Source organism: Sinocyclocheilus grahami, unplaced genomic scaffold (genome assembly GCF_001515645.1).
Source record: "Sinocyclocheilus grahami isolate Dianchi unplaced genomic scaffold, SAMN03320097.WGS_v1.1 scaffold996.1, whole genome shotgun sequence".
NCBI lineage: Eukaryota > Metazoa > Chordata > Actinopteri > Cypriniformes > Cyprinidae > Sinocyclocheilus > Sinocyclocheilus grahami.
Window position 1 is genome coordinate 167,470 of NW_015506175.1, and position 17,500 is coordinate 184,969.

General features: G+C 46.3%; 1 protein-coding gene across 1 annotated transcript in view; it reads left to right on the forward strand.

The window, feature by feature from the left end:
* The window catches only part of LOC107565357 (vacuolar protein sorting-associated protein 13B-like), a 99,415-nt gene extending 84,839 nt beyond the window's left edge, over window positions 1-14,576 (forward strand). The window contains 7 exon segments of the mRNA XM_016250573.1: window positions 3,420-3,935; window positions 11,035-11,053; window positions 11,122-11,312; window positions 13,553-13,579; window positions 13,668-13,835; window positions 14,138-14,331; window positions 14,417-14,576. Coding sequence (XP_016106059.1) covers window positions 3,420-3,935; window positions 11,035-11,053; window positions 11,122-11,312; window positions 13,553-13,579; window positions 13,668-13,835; window positions 14,138-14,331; window positions 14,417-14,444 — 1,143 coding nt within the window. The 3' untranslated portion in view covers window positions 14,445-14,576.
* Window positions 14,577-17,500: the final 2,924 nt, after the last annotated feature.

Sequence of the window (17,500 nt, forward strand, 5' to 3'; positions counted from 1 at the left end):
CACACACACACACACACACACACACACACACATACTCTCTCACACACACTCTCTCTCACACACACATACTCTCTCACACACACACTCTCTCTCACACACACATACTCTCTCACACACACACTCTCTCTCACACACACATACTCTCTCACACACACACTCTCTCTCACACACACATACTCTCTCACACACACACTCTCTCTCACACACACATACTCTCCCTCTCTCTCTCTCACACACACACACACACACACACACTTCGGTGTTGCGCCTGGGAAACGCTCTGCGTCTCGTTTCTCGTGTCTCTCGAGTGTGTCTCGGGGCGGCCGTGGGTTTGTGTGGAGGTGAGACGCATCTGGATCTGATTGTGGGAGTGATGTTGGGCTGAATCATCTCTGCCTCCCCTGCAGACCCAGAGCGTCACTACCCAGAGTTCACCTGGGTTCAGGACATGATGTTTAGCAGCCCAGTGTGTGAAGCGTGTAAGTCGAGCCAGAGCGGCCTCCAGTGGACACACTCTGCAGAAACGCTCTTCCTCTGTCCTGCTGTGAGCGTGTCCCTTACACTGTTAACATGTTTATAGCAGCTGCGTGAATAATTACACATCAGTTTATAAGACACAGACGACTGAGGAAGCTCAGAAACAAACCTGAGAAAGAGGAGGAGGTCGTGAGGAAGAGCATAAGATCCCCGTCTCTCTTCCTCAGAGCTCAGTCGAGTGTAATGATGTGATGGTGTGTTTGGAAGGAGAATGTCTGGCCGTGAGTTGTTTTGATTACTGAAGCGCAGAGATTGCTCAGAGACGCCGCTGGTTCTCTCGCTGGTCACTGATGCTGCCGTGCGCTGGAGCTCAGGGGGCCTATTACAGAAACATCCTAACTTGAAAATCTTATCTGTTTGGTCATTTCAGTTAGGACCACATTCAGGACAAAAGCTATTACAGAACAGCATTTCCTAAGTGTGTTATCCTGTCTTAACTACAGGGCTATTACAGGAAACTCCTAACTTGACAAAAACTCCTAATTAAACGTATCATATCTTAAGACCTAAGATAAGAAACTTTCTGTAATACGATGTTCTGCGTCTCTGACCTGTGAGCTGGTTGTATGACACCTCTCGCTTACACACACGCCGGGAAGGTCACGTGTGTTTTCTTTCTCCCGCTCGCGGTCCCGAACACAAATAACGCCCGCGTTTGGCTGCTAAACATCTGCTAACTAGGATGTCGCTGCGGCTAATCTCAAATATTTGTTCGCTCTCAGGGTTGGTGTTTTTAGCCTCTTCCAGGCTGTTATGAAACAGAATCGTTCTTTTTTCTCTCGGTGCTCGCTGACCTCTCGTACCAGAATCAACTGATAATTGACAGCCAGTCAAAACAGTTCAGCTCTCTGAGTCCAGCGCTGTGCCCGAGACCAGCGTGGCACATTCCCCAATTCACCCCGAAACTTGATCTATTTGAGATCAGTAGCAGCTGAGGCCTTCGCTCATAACGCGTCGTCAGAATTGGCGTGAAACCCCAGATAAAATCATCAGGCGCAGAATTACATTCAAGAGAAACAAATACGTGCGCTGAGGCCGAGCGTCTGAACACGTCTGACCCGCGGCTCTGGTTTCAGCTCAGGAGCCAGAGGGCAAACCGGGTCACGGTTACAGGAGGGTAACCCGTGTTAACTCGAACCCGGCCCGAGCGCTGTTTGGTTAGGCTGGGCTGAAGAGAGAAAGCATGTCTTCCACCTGTATAAGCAAGATCACATGTTTAAAATAACAGGTGAGGGGCGAGTCTGATTCAGAACTGTGGACTCTAGTTGTGTGATCAGGTTTGTTGTTTATTTAGTATTTGGCTAGTTTGAAGATGCTTTCTGCTACCAATAAGAGTACTGTACTTTCTGGCCCATGTAGCATGCATAATTATGATTAAAAAAGAGAGAGGGTCAGAATGAGGGTAGAAAATAATCATTTTTCCACATAGTTATTTGTTTAATTTTTTTGTGTGTGCAAAAAACTTTATTAACATTATAAGTGAACCTCAAAGAACATATTAAAATAAAAAAATACATGTCGTGACCCCTTTAACATTTCTGTAGCTTAAATAGCATGAGCATGACACAAGCAAAGGCAGCATCATGGGATATATTCCCAGAGAACACATGAACTGGTGAATCTGCACCTCAGGACAAAAGCAGCTGCCAAATGCATAAATGTGTATGTAACGTTCATTCTTTTTTCTTTTCAAGTTTTAGTTTTCGTTAGCATTCACTCTATCAAAGTTTTAGTTTAGTTGTAGTTTGTTTCAATGTTTTCTAGTTTTAGTTTATTTGGGTTTTGTTTTAATGTTTTAGGGCTGCCAAGCTTCATCCAAACTGCCATCATTTTATATCGTTGAACGTTTTGTCATGAAAATGTATTTTAGTTTGCTGTTGCTGATGGGAATGTGTTTCTATGGTAACGCAGCGTTTTGTTCTGTCTGGTGTTTTCGCTGAAGTCATATTTCGGGCGAGCCGCAGCTCTGATGGAGATGAAATGAGATGGTTTGGTCCGTGCGTTCGCTCGGTCTCGCTGTAAACATGGTGTCTGCCAGCGGCTGTATGCTTCAGCGGTCGGTGAATAACTCCAGCGTCCGCCTGCGGTTTCCTCATCACCCCCCAGAGTCTCAGAGAGCCACCTTCACCTCTCACTCACCCCGGGCTCCTCGCGTCGCTGTTTCTCATTGGCGTCGCTGGGGTTAAAGAGCCTCATCGTGACCTCATGTTTGAAGTTTAGCTGCGCTCTGAAGTCACATCGCTGGAACCGACCGTAGGGTTTAACTTCCTGCACCAGTGATGGTGATCATGGCCTCATGGTCCAGGTTTCCTGATAAAATGAAATGTTCTTCTTTCTCTCCCACGTTTGTAAAGGTATTCAGTGTCCGCTCGCTCCTGCTGTGTGTGTTATGCAGGAGAATTAACCCGCTGAGAAGTGTCCCGTCACTGCATCGAGTCACGACCCCCCCGTGTCTTCGTTGTGGTTGAGCTGCAGAACAGTCGTCATGAGTTTGGGGTCTCGGGGCTTTGATGCACAGGCGGCCGTCACGTCTCTGAGCGAATGCGACTTCACAGGAGGCAGCATGAGGCCACTGCACTTTATGGCACTCGTTTTAAGTGCTTTTGTTTTCTTCAAAGGGAGTCTGAGATTTGAGGAGAACATTCTCAGGCGCTGAGCTCTGAGCTCATGAGGTTTCTCATGAGTACAGCTTCTGAACTGGATCTGACCCTCCATCAGCCGTGCAGCGCGTGTGTGTGTGTGACTGCCTCTAATGCCACGTCTCACTCACATGCAATACCATCCAGTGAAGCCCCGCCCACTGCAGTTCCTCAGATATCTTGTTAGTTGTTGGTTTGTTTGAATATGATTGTCTGTTACATCATCTCGATGTGTGTGTTCAGGTGTGCGGTCATCAGCCGCAGTCCGCGGTCTCTGGTTCGATGGAGAGTTTGTGTGGCAGCAGCGCCCCCTGCGGGCAGGACAGTGGGTTCGGCAGCGACAGCGCTCGTCTGCGGATCGTTCAGATCGAGCGGCAGAGCGGCACGGGTCAGCACCGCCTCGCCCGGCCGTCACAGCAGCCCACCATCACCAAGAACCTCAGCTTCATCCCGTTCGATGTGTTCCTCACCGCCGGCCGCATCTCTCTAATGACGTACGCGACCGCGCCTGCGTCTAAACCCCCCGCTGATGCCCCGGGAAAGAGCACGCTCGACGTGCCGGAGGACGAGACGGTTCGGGCCGGGGCTCTGTCCTCACTGACGGCCGAGGATCTGCTCAACGCAAACACTGCTGTCGGGTCGACAGGGGTCCTGGGGGGCCGCTCGTCTGCGCGACAGGCTCTGGGCGTGACAGTGGTGAGACAGCCGGGCCGCAGAGGAGACAAAGACTGCAGCCTGCAGCCGATGCTGTTCCTGCAGGTGACACAGCCGTCCATCTTAATCAGCTGCCACCATCGCAAGCAGAGGCTGGAGCTGTCACCACATTCAGGACAAAAGCTATTACAGAACAGCATTTCCTAAGTGTGTTATCCTGTCTTAACTACAGGGCTATTACAGGAAACTCCTAACTTGACAAAAACTCCTAATTAAACGTATCATATCTTAAGACCTAAGATAAGAAACTTTCTGTAATACGATGTTCTGCGTCTCTGACCTGTGAGCTGGTTGTATGACACCTCTCGCTTACACACACGCCGGGAAGGTCACGTGTGTTTTCTTTCTCCCGCTCGCGGTCCCAAACACAAATAACGCCCGCGTTTGGCTGCTAAACATCTGCTAACTAGGATGTCGCTGCGGCTAATCTCAAATATTTGTTCGCTCTCAGGGTTGGTGTTTTTAGCCTCTTCCAGGCTGTTATGAAACAGAATCGTTCTTTTTTCTCTCGGTGCTCGCTGACCTCTCGTACCAGAATCAACTGATAATTGACAGCCAGTCAAAACAGTTCAGCTCTCTGAGTCCAGCGCTGTGCCCGAGACCAGCGTGGCACATTCCCCAATTCACCCCGAAACCTGATCTATTTGAGATCAGTAGCAGCTGAGGCCTTCGCTCATAACGCGTCGTCAGAATTGGCGTGAAACCCCAGATAAAATCATCAGGCGCAGAATTACATTCAAGAGAAACAAATACGTGCGCTGAGGCCGAGCGTCTGAACACGTCTGACCCGCGGCTCTGGTTTCAGCTCAGGAGCCAGAGGGCAAACCGGGTCACGGTTACAGGAGGGTAACCCGTGTTAACTCGAACCCGGCCCGAGCGCTGTTTGGTTAGGCTGGGCTGAAGAGAGAAAGCATGTCTTCCACCTGTATAAGCAAGATCACATGTTTAAAATAACAGGTGAGGGGCGAGTCTGATTCAGAACTGTGGACTCTAGTTGTGTGATCAGGTTTGTTGTTTATTTAGTATTTGGCTAGTTTGAAGATGCTTTCTGCTACCAATAAGAGTACTGTACTTTCTGGCCCATGTAGCATGCATAATTATGATTAAAAAAGAGAGAGGGTCAGAATGAGGGTAGAAAATAATCATTTTTCCACATAGTTATTTGTTTAATTTTTTTGTGTGTGCAAAAAACTTTATTAACATTATAAGTGAACCTCAAAGAACATATTAAAATAAAAAAATACATGTCGTGACCCCTTTAACATTTCTGTAGCTTAAATAGCATGAGCATGACACAAGCAAAGGCAGCATCATGGGATATATTCCCAGAGAACACATGAACTGGTGAATCTGCACCTCAGGACAAAAGCAGCTGCCAAATGCATAAATGTGTATGTAACGTTCATTCTTTTTTCTTTTCAAGTTTTAGTTTTCGTTAGCATTCACTCTATCAAAGTTTTAGTTTAGTTGTAGTTTGTTTCAATGTTTTCTAGTTTTAGTTTATTTGGGTTTTGTTTTAATGTTTTAGGGCTGCCAAGCTTCATCCAAACTGCCATCATTTTATATCGTTGAACGTTTTGTCATGAAAATGTATTTTAGTTTGCTGTTGCTGATGGGAATGTGTTTCTATGGTAACGCAGCGTTTTGTTCTGTCTGGTGTTTTCGCTGAAGTCATATTTCGGGCGAGCCGCAGCTCTGATGGAGATGAAATGAGATGGTTTGGTCCGTGCGTTCGCTCGGTCTCGCTGTAAACATGGTGTCTGCCAGCGGCTGTATGCTTCAGCGGTCGGTGAATAACTCCAGCGTCCGCCTGCGGTTTCCTCATCACCCCCCAGAGTCTCAGAGAGCCACCTTCACCTCTCACTCACCCCGGGCTCCTCGCGTCGCTGTTTCTCATTGGCGTCGCTGGGGTTAAAGAGCCTCATCGTGACCTCATGTTTGAAGTTTAGCTGCGCTCTGAAGTCACATCGCTGGAACCGACCGTAGGGTTTAACTTCCTGCACCAGTGATGGTGATCATGGCCTCATGGTCCAGGTTTCCTGATAAAATGAAATGTTCTTCTTTCTCTCCCACGTTTGTAAAGGTATTCAGTGTCCGCTCGCTCCTGCTGTGTGTGTTATGCAGGAGAATTAACCCGCTGAGAAGTGTCCCGTCACTGCATCGAGTCACGACCCCCCCGTGTCTTCGTTGTGGTTGAGCTGCAGAACAGTCGTCATGAGTTTGGGGTCTCGGGGCTTTGATGCACAGGCGGCCGTCACGTCTCTGAGCGAATGCGACTTCACAGGAGGCAGCATGAGGCCACTGCACTTTATGGCACTCGTTTTAAGTGCTTTTGTTTTCTTCAAAGGGAGTCTGAGATTTGAGGAGAACATTCTCAGGCGCTGAGCTCTGAGCTCATGAGGTTTCTCATGAGTACAGCTTCTGAACTGGATCTGACCCTCCATCAGCCGTGCAGCATGTGTGTGTGTGTGTGTGTGTGTGTGTGTGTGTGTGTGTGTGTGTGTGTGTGTGTGTGTGTGTGTGTGTGAAATGCCACATCTCATTTACATGCCATACCATCCAGTGAAGCCCGCCTCTTTAGCCCTGCCCACTGCAGTTCCTCAGATATTTTGAGCTTGTAAAAGGGATAGTTCACCCAAAAAAGAAAATTACCCCATGATTTAGTCACCCTCAAGCCATCCTAGGTGTATATGACTTTCTTCTTTTAGACAAATTCAGTCGGAGTTATATTTAAAAACGTCCTGACTCTTACAAGCTTTATAATGGCAGTGAATGGCTGTTATTTTTCAATAGTCCAAAAGAAATCTAATAAAGCGCATCCATCCATAATAAAAAGTGCCTCACACGGCTCCGGGGGGTGAATAAAGGCCTCCTATAGCGAATCGATGCATATTTCAAATGTAATGAACACTTTTCTCTCACTTACGCGGAAGTGTTCCGGCGGATGACACAGGACGTATGCGTCACGCGCGCCTCTGAGATATGCTAGTCTCGCGAGTTTGTTAACAGGAGCAAAGGAAGCAAAGTTTCCTTACTTTAGCAAAGGAAAACCAGTCTCCTCTTGGCTTATATCGAAATCTTCTGACATTTTTTTGTACAAATCCTCGGTTTGTATTTCTAATTCGTGACCGGCGTTTTGTTTTGTTCTCTCTCCGCGTTTGTTGCTAATCACGCAACACCTACGTACTACGTCATCCGCCGGAATGCTTCTGCATACCACAGTTAGATGAAGTGAAAGAAAAGTGTTTATTACGTTTGAAATATGGATATTTTTCTTACAAAAACGCATCTATTTGCTACAGGAGTTCTTTATTCACGCCCCGGAGCCGTGTGAGGCATGTTTTATTATGGATGCGCACGCTTTATTTAACATCTTTTGGACTGTTAAATAGAAACACCTGCCTAATGCAATGATAGAGCTTAGAAGAGCCAGGACAATTTTTAATATAACTCGGATTGGATTTGTCTGAAAGGAGAAAGTCATACACACCTAGGATGCCTCGAGGGTGAGTAAAACACAGGCTAATTTTAATTTCAAGTAAAAATGAAAGATATTTAGTAAATCTCCTACCGTAAATATATCAAAACTTAATGTTTGATTAGTAATATGCATTGCTAAGAACTTCATTTGAACAACTTTAAAGATGATTTTCTCAATATTTAGATTTTTTTGCTCCCTCAGATTCCAGATTTTCAAATAGTTGTATCTCGGCCAAATATTGTCCTATCCTAACAAACCATACATCAGTGGAAAGATTATTTATTCAGCTTTCAGATGATGCATAAATCTAAATTTAAAAAAATGGACCCTTATGACTGGTTTTGTGGTCCAGGGTAACACACGATTGTCTGTTAGATCATCTCGATGTGTGTGTTCAGGTGAGTGGTCATCAGCCGCCGTCGGCTGCGGTCTCGGGGTCGGTGGAGAGTTTGTGTGGCAGCAGCACCCCCTGCAGGCAGAACAGCGGGTTCGGCAGCGGCAGCGCTCGTCTGCGGATCGTTCAGATCTAGCGGCAGAGCGGCACAGGTCAGCACCGCCTTGCCCGGCCGTCGCAGCAGCCCACCATCTCCAAGAACCTCAGCTTCATCCCGTTTGATGTGTTCCTCACCGCCGGCCGCATCTCTCTCATGACGTACGCAACCACGCCTGCCTCCAAACCCGCCGCAGACGCCCCCCGGAGGACCAGACGCTTCGGGCCGGGGCTCTCTCCTCGCTGACGGCCGAGGATCTGCTCAATGCAAACACTGCGGGCGGGTCGAGGGGGTCCTGGGGGGCCGCTCCTCTGCGTGATGGTGGTGAGACAGCTGGGCCGCAGACAAAGACTGCAGCAGCTAAAAAATGGTTGTAAGTCAGTTATTTCTGTCTTTTGCTGTAGTGTGTCAGTAGAAAATATCAGTTTACATTTCCAATCATTCATTTATTTAACATCTTTTGGACTGTTAAATAGAAACACCTGCCTAATGCAATGATAGAGCTTAGAAGAGCCAGGACAATTTTTAATATAACTCGGATTGGATTTGTCTGAAAGGAGAAAGTCATACACACCTAGGATGCCTCGAGGGTGAGTAAAACACAGGCTAATTTTAATTTCAAGTAAAAATGAAAGATATTTAGTAAATCTCCTACCGTAAATATATCAAAACTTAATGTTTGATTAGTAATATGCATTGCTAAGAACTTCATTTGAACAACTTTAAAGATGATTTTCTCAATATTTAGATTTTTTTGCTCCCTCAGATTCCAGATTTTCAAATAGTTGTATCTCGGCCAAATATTGTCCTATCCTAACAAACCATACATCAGTGGAAAGATTATTTATTCAGCTTTCAGATGATGCATAAATCTAAATTTAAAAAAATGGACCCTTATGACTGGTTTTGTGGTCCAGGGTAACACACGATTGTCTGTTAGATCATCTCGATGTGTGTGTTCAGGTGAGTGGTCATCAGCCGCCGTCGGCTGCGGTCTCGGGGTCGGTGGAGAGTTTGTGTGGCAGCAGCACCCCCTGCAGGCAGAACAGCGGGTTCGGCAGCGGCAGCGCTCGTCTGCGGATCGTTCAGATCTAGCGGCAGAGCGGCACAGGTCAGCACCGCCTTGCCCGGCCGTCGCAGCAGCCCACCATCTCCAAGAACCTCAGCTTCATCCCGTTTGATGTGTTCCTCACCGCCGGCCGCATCTCTCTCATGACGTACGCAACCACGCCTGCCTCCAAACCCGCCGCAGACGCCCCCCGGAGGACCAGGCGCTTCGGGCCGGGGCTCTCTCCTCGCTGACGGCCGAGGATCTGCTCAATGCAAACACTGCGGGCGGGTCGAGGGGGTCCTGGGGGGCCGCTCCTCTGCGTGATGGTGGTGAGACAGCTGGGCCGCAGACAAAGACTGCAGCAGCTAAAAAATGGTTGTAAGTCAGTTATTTCTGTCTTTTGCTGTAGTGTGTCAGTAGAAAATATCAGTTTACATTTCCAATCATTCATTTGGAGATATATGTTAGTGCTGCACACAGAGATGTGATCTGATCATCATCAGTCTGTCTGGAGTCACATGAAGAAACAGAACACACTGAGACAGACTCGATCCAGAAGAACGCTTTGGATAAAAGCATCTGCTAAATGATTAAATGTAGAACCAAGATGCTTCAAGAAAGCTACCTGCAAAACTACAGTACTGTTAAAAGTTTTAGGCACTTGTGTAAGAATGCTGTCAAAAATAATGTCATAAATAGATTTTCTTTATCAATTAACTTTTGTTAACTAAATGAAACCAACATTTGGTGTGAGCATCTTTGTGTTTAAAGCAGCTTTTGTCCTCGGTGCACTTGAGCAGAGTTTCTCAGGAGCTTTGCAGGTAGGTCAGAAATCTCACTGCATTATTACAATTAATGGCCAAATGAATGATTGAAAATGTAAACTGATATTTCCTTCTGACACACTACAGCAAAAGATAGAAATAACTGACTTACAACCATTTTACTAGTGTTTATTATTTACCAAAATACTAGTGTTCTAATAATTTTGACCACCACTGTATTTTCACTGGCCCTGCCATAAAAAAGAACAGTTCCTGTTATCATTGTTTTTGACCCATGTTATCTTTTATTCTAATAAATAAGCTTATGACACCAAAACAGATTTCGATACCACAGCAAAAACTAAATATAAAATTCAAACATTAATAAAGAGAAGTGAACAGTCAGTAAATAAGAACAACGGAACAAATTACAAGCAATAGCACATATGATACAAATGAAATAATGCTTCAGGAAATACAGACGGGCTGAATGAGACGCAGGTTCACTGTCTGCCAGCAGGTGGCGCTTATGGAACAATGTGGTCTTTTTACTCCACAGACTGAACTAAATGAAGCATTGCTTGGTAATTGGTTGAGCTCAATTGGTTTTATCTAATTATCGGCTATTCAACAGAATTCATTACATACCTTTCTATCAAAGTTATCTGACATTATCAAGATCAATTTGTTCTGACACAGTTTAACTCTGAGTTCTTCTCATATCTCATTACCATTTTCTAAACTATAGCTAATAAACTGTGATATAATGTGAGAGGCCAATTTTAGAATTAATGAATAAAATATCATACAAATCTTAATATTATTATAAAATATTAAAATATATCAGTAGAAATTTTGGTTACACTTTATTTTAAGGTGTCCTTGTTACAGTGTACTTATACATTTAACTGCATCATATTAATTAACTACATGTACTTACTATATGGTTAGGGTTGTGTGTGTGTGTGAGTGAGTGTATGAGTTTGTGTGTGTGTGAGTGTGTGTGTGTGTATGAGTTTGTGTGTGTGTGTGTGTGTGTGTGTGTGTGTGTGTCTGTCCTGTGGGACTCCGTGTTGTTATGTGTTATGAAGGGTCATGCTGCTGCCAGACCAAATCCACACGCTCCTAAATCTCTCCTGTTGTTCACTGAGCCAAAAATGAGCCGCAGATGAGTGTCAGTGCCAGACAGAGACGTGTGTGTCCATGGATGATCCTTCAGAGGAGGTGAATCTGAACATCTGAAATGCTGTCAGACACCTGAACACACGACAGCAGCTACAGACACGTGTGAAGAACAGCGCAGCACCTACAACATGCAAACACGTGATGCCTGACCATTTGTGCTCAATGGCTGCAGAGTTTGAACCCTCCCAGCAGTCAGTCCATCATCACGGTCCACTCAAGAGTGAACACTAATGTGATTTCTGTCCGATTCTCTCTCTAGATGGTTTTAAGGAGGTCTGTTTGTCGGTTCAGTGTGAGGACGTGTTGGTGCGGACGGGTCTGAAGGACAGAAGTGCAGTGTTTGTGGGTCCGTTCTCCTGCAGTGCAGATCTGGAGGCTCATTGGTGCAGACACCGCGGAAGCTCCGCCCCCGACTCACCTGGACCCCCGAGAGTGTTGATTGACATGAAGGTAAGATGTCAAACGCTGCTGCTGCTTCTGTTTCTTACTCACTTAAACATCCCATGTCTCTCCACATGTGTGATGTATGTGGTTTTTTGGCTGCATGTGTCTCTCTCTCCACATGTGTGTCCGTATAACGCTGAACGTATGTATAGCTGCTGAACACGCAGAAATCTCCTGATGTTCCTGTTCAATCTGTTAGTCAGAGGCACACAGACTCATTCTGAGTCAGAGATTCCAGCTGATTCAGGCCAAGCACACACACACAGAGAGAGAGAGACGATTCACTAGCCTTGAGACATTTTATTCCCTTATTAATGCGACTGTTTTGCATTAAATGCAGCCAGAGTGTCAATCATGGAGCAGTTTGGGTAGAAATTAGAGGTTGACCGATTTTGCTGATACCGATAGCTAGGGTGGATCACACAAGCTGATACCGATTAATCAACTGATAGTTTTTATAATGAATGTTGAACGAAAACTAAAATAGTGCTTCACAATTTTTTTAAATTCTACTTTGTAAATGAATAAAAATATTAATATTAATTAGTTAGTTATTATAACGTTAGTTCATAGTTTATTACTAATGTTAACAGAAGAAACTTTAACATTTTAAAATGTATTAGTAATAGTAAATGTTAAAATGATCACTCTAACAAGAAACGATACTTTTCTTGCTCTCATTAATCTTAATGTTACAAATGGGCCTTTATTGTAAAGTGTTACCATTTCATTTCAACAGTCGTGCTTAAAGATGGCCATCTTTAAATATCTACACAAGGGCCATAGCATTTAAAATTATATACGTATGGATATTGTATGCATACTCCCACACTTTATACTCTCACACTTGTCACGTTCAACCCAAGCGGCGGTCTAAAACTGTTGATTTAATCACCAAACAGGTAAAAGTTTACTTCAAGAATGAACAGAGTGGCATAGATGAGTTTGAAGTTCAGCGTTTAAACACAGAGCAAACGGAAAGAGAAAGTGCGACCTATATTACAGCTCTCTATGTGAAACATACTTTATTAGAGCCACAGAAAGACAAACGTTTTGCTAAAAAAAATGCACAATACACAATTTTACAGCCTAGGGTGAAGTCATTAGGTACATTAACAACGATTTGGGACAAATATAATGGAATGGAAAACTATGTGAGTGGCGCTGCAGGATTTTCTGTCGACTGCATTTAAATCCGCATCTGAAGTTTCCCGCTCTGTGCAGCGCAGTATCACTGTGTCAAAACAAACAGCACGAGGTGTCAGTGATTTCTGCCTCTAGAGGCCGCTCTTGCACTGTAGAACGACAGCGGACCCTTCGTAGCCGCTCCAGCAATGGACCTAACCCAGAAAACTATCGGCATAGATTTTGGTCAGCATGGAATTTTGTTTTTTAGTTAAGGCAGTCAACTACTGGTGCAGATTAATCGGCAAAATCAGTCACCCTCTAGTAGAAATAATCAAACATAGACGCTGGTGGTCAGTCCTACTAAGTGATGTTTACAAACAAATTTCGGGAGGAGCACGCACGGATAATTAACACGGCCAGTTCATCATTAGTGATTACACCATTTATCCAATCAGCGCAAGAGAAAACTCCCATAAATAACCAAGTACGCCCTACCTTCGTTATCTCTCGACTTTCAGCATCCCTCCGCCACCCCGACCTCGCACCGTCAGCATAGTTTCTACCCCAGCACGGGGAGAAGCACTCGGGGGGAGCGCTTTTTGGGCCGGGCTGAACACCGAGCTCGGACCCCTCTCCCCGGACAGGGGGAGGTGCCCCGGGCTCGGGAGTCTTGCCGAGCTCGGAGCCCTCTCCCTGGACAGCACGCCAAATACGCATAACCCTTTATTAATTATAAGAAAGTGCGAACTCGTGAACTGGTTTGAAACGTTGTTAGCGGTCGTTCACCTGACTGGCACTTTCGGTAGATTCCAGACTCATAACAGCGCATAATGAACACTCACATGCAACATGAAATAAATAGGTGCGCGGGCAGATCACTGCGATTAAAAGCAGATCTAAGTTATGTCTGTCTGACTAACTGAAGGTCTGTCTGTCGCAGGTGTTTTGGGGGCAGCGGCAGTTTAACTGTTTGTCTGAGATTCAAGAGCAGCTGCAGAACTTCTGGAATCAGATGAGCAGAACAGAGGCGGAGTCTAAAGAGAAGCCCCTCCTCTCTACACCGCCACGCACCCCTCGCCCCGCCCAATCAGAACACTCCTCTGATGACCTGCGCACAGGCATCTTCCAGTACATACAGGACTCAGGTAACACAAACACACACACATTACAGCTTTATATAGCACTCATAAGAGGGAGTGATTATATCTGTCTGTCTGTCTGTACGCATGTCAGAAGCTGCCGTCGCCTCATGAGGTGGTGTTTTGGAGGGAGACGGACGAGTCTCCAGGTGTGATGCTGTGGCGGTATCCTCAACCGCGTGTGATCACGTTCCTCAGGATCACACCTGTTCCCTTCAACACCACTGACATCAGTACAGCCGACCTTGGGGACGCGCTGCAAGTGAGTGCTGCATTAGTGCTGCATTAGTGTCATAGGTGAGCGCTGCTTTAGTGCTGCAGGTGAGCGCTGCATTAGTGTCGTAGGTGAGCGCTGCTTTAGTGCTGCAGGTGAGCGCTGCATTAGTGTCGTAGGTGAGCGCTGCGTAGTTTTGTGTCACACTTCCTCATGTTCTCCTGCAGCAGCTTCTCATGATCATCAGTGTTTCTTTCATCTGCTGGAGCATCAGTCCTTCACCTCAGAAGCTCTTTAAAACTGAAAAACCTTATCTCTGTCTGTCTGTCTGTGTGTCTGTCTGTCTGTAGGTGCCCTGCAGTCTGGAGTTCTGGGATGAGCTGCAGTGGGCATTTGTGCCGTATAGAGAGTTCAGCCTATCAGAGAGCAGTGTGTGTGAGCTGACCCTGCCCACTCTGACCCCCGACACACGCCAGACTGACCTGGTGACCTCTGACCTCTGGAGAGTGGTGCTCAACAGCACCAGTGACGGTGGAGACGAGAGGTGAGTGTGTTTTAAATGTGTGTGTTTCTGGTGTGTTTTAGAGGCGAGTGTGTCGTTGTGTAACCGTGTGTGTGTGTGTGTGTAGTTCGGACAGTGAATCAGGTGCCCTGTGAGCAGCTGGTGTGTCCCACCGCTCTGGCCGCGTGTGGACTCGTGTTTTGCGCCGTGGTTCGTGCCTTCAGTGGGCGTCTCCATACAACTGGTGTACCTGGAGCTGCGCTTCTGTCACAACCTGCATCAACTGGGCACAGGTGAGTGTGTGTGCGAGTGTACCTACTTAACCATATTTTGGGGACAATTTTGTACCCAAAACCTGACAAAATCTCCAAAAACCTCCCTTTGGGGATGTCCTCATTTGTAAAACTGGTGTAAAAATAAAGTAAACAAAGTTTGTTTGTTTGTGTGTGTGTCAGAAAATATTGTCATTATTTACATTATTTAGGGTAAGGTAAAGTGAGAGTTTCCCAAGCTGAGGTTCATAAGTTGATGAAAAGCTAATTATTATTTCAGTCATAAAAATAAAAAAATGAAGAAATAACTGTTAAATAAATACTATAAAAAAAAATAAAACACTTACTGAAATTGTCAAATTTTAAAAAAATGTAACATTGAAATGAATAATTATTTTAAATAAAATGAATCAAAATGTATTCAAGGGGTCATATGATGCGATTTCAATTTGTTATAAGCTCTTGGTGCACTAAAGTCTCAAATCCAAAGAGATATTCTTTATAAAAGTTCAGAGTCAGCCATGCCCCCCTAAAACGGCTCGTTCTAACACGCCCCCACATGTCTACATCACTATGTGGGAAGATTTGCATAACGCCGCCCAAATGTTCATGCAAAGAAAGAAGGCGTAACTTTAATCAACTTCAGAGAACTGTGAATATAGGAATGTGTGTATTCTCTATAATTCCACTCTTTCCGCAGTGCCGTGCCAGAAGCTCCGCCCCTTCCTCCCAGACAGGAAGTCGCCTCAGGATCAGGAGTTTGCGCTGGTGTGTGTGCGTGAGCCGTGTGTGTTTGTGCGTCAGTGGAGTGACGTGATGCAGTGCTGTCATGAGCTCAGCTTCTCGTCCACGCTGAGCTGCAGACTGCTGGAGTACCGCAACCTCACGTACCTGTCTGTCCTTCAGCCGGTCAGCCTGCGGGGACACGCCACACACACACACACACACACACACACACACACACACACACACACACACACACACTCAGTACTAGAGGCTTGTGGGTTTTTCCCTCTTTATGAATATGATGTGTGTCTGTGTCTGGGAAGAGCTTCCTGTTTCTGCGGCCGCAGTCTGAATGTGTCCAGAGACGCTCAGACACACTGACCACAGCAGCCACGTCTCTCTGTGTTTGTCTGTCACTGACCGCAGCCTGTAGTGCCGTCCTGACTGTCGTCCTCTCTGGCGGTTCGGTCCGAGGGTGTTTGTCCGGTCTGTCTGACGCGCTGCGGGTTCGAGTCCTGGTGCTGCAGGACAGGAGAGGATAGCGCAGCGTCTGCTGCTGTTGTCTTGTTCTCTTCTCTGCCGTTTCTGACGGATGGTTTTTATTACTCCAGTGTTTTTGAGACCCTAAACGCTCGGGCTCTTTTTCCCACTTTGCAATGCGGTGTGTGTGGGGGGGGCGTTCACCACGTGGCGCGTCTCTGCTGGGACTCGTGTGGCATGCGAATGACTTCAGGGCTGTGGACGCTGTCTGGGGCGCGTTCAGTATGGAAACCATTAGCACCAATCTGGACGGAATTTGGGCGGATATTTGACTTCCTGTCTGTTCCTCTGGGGGGGGGGTCATCACGGTAGCTGCTGCCAAACCCCTAAAACACACACTCTCACACACACACACACACACACTCACTCACAGTTGATGGTCTTAACTACAGTCACAGTAAACATGCTCACACACAGATAACGAATAAATCTTGCAGTTTTAGCGCGTCCTCGGGCCTCTTTCACACACAAGCTGTTTGGACACAGAGACAAACTCCTTCAGGCCGTGATGAGGTCATGCGCAGCCAACAGCACGTCGAGTCCCTGAATAGTGAACGAGCCCCTGGCGGCCCATCGCAATTATAGCTGCATCACACATCCATAATTTCCCAGAGATCAGTTTGAGTTACGGCTGCTGGTGTGGATGGGTGTGTGAGAGCTGTGTGTTTGCGCTGGTTTCTGTGTTTATGCAGCTATGTGTGAATATCTGCGCTCAGAAACGTCAAGCCGGTGAATGTTAGCAACTTTAATGCAGTTCGATGCTCCAGTGTTGCAGCAAAAACACTAATATAGCATCAGCACACGGTTCCTCCAGAAGATGTGTTTAGTGTCAGTCGGCGTGTTTGACGCACATCATTTTGTCGACATTTCGTTCAGGTCGCAGTGTTTCTTGCGTGTGTTTTGCGTGTCCAGTTGGCCGTTTGTCTCGCGGCTGAACTCGAACATGTGCGGCAGCGGGTGTTTGATGTAAGGTGAGGGCCGCTGTTATGGCTTCTCCCTGAAGGTCGCGCTCGGCCACAGGCGCTAGAAAATGGGCTGTTGTAAAAATAAAGAGGGTCGAGGCGCTCGGGCCGCCGCTTCCTGATGAGTAATACAGCACAGAGATCTGAGAAGTTATGTCATTTCCACTCGGCAGCCCTCTGGAGGAGGAAGATCTGCTCAAATTGACTTCAGCCTTTGATTGGCCGTGTTTTCGTAACAGAATCCACCTTCAAACGGCCAGGAAAGCGCGAGGATCAGGCCTGACCGCGGTCACTGCACGCCTTGACCCGCACGCTAATTTGTTTGACTTTACAGTTTGAGCGGCACTCAGGAGTTCAGAGTCGATGTGATCTCACTCTGACCCAACAGCCTCTCTGTCAGACTCCAGATTCATGAACACTTTATAGGAATGATAAACAAGAGTTCACACTGCCAGCACTTCAGCATGAACACACACACACAGAGAGAGAGACACACACACACAGAGAGAGAGACACACACTCACACGTGCAACGAAGGGGGTATTTTCAGTTTGTTTTGAAAATCGGGATCTAATGAACACAAATGTGTCAGTGTTTTATCATTGTGTACGTGCTAGTCATGTCCTACCTGTCTCTCCTGTGTGTTTTGTTGTTATACTTTGTGAGTGTGAGCGCGTGTGTGTGTGAGTGCGTTGTGTGTGGTTTTGCTGT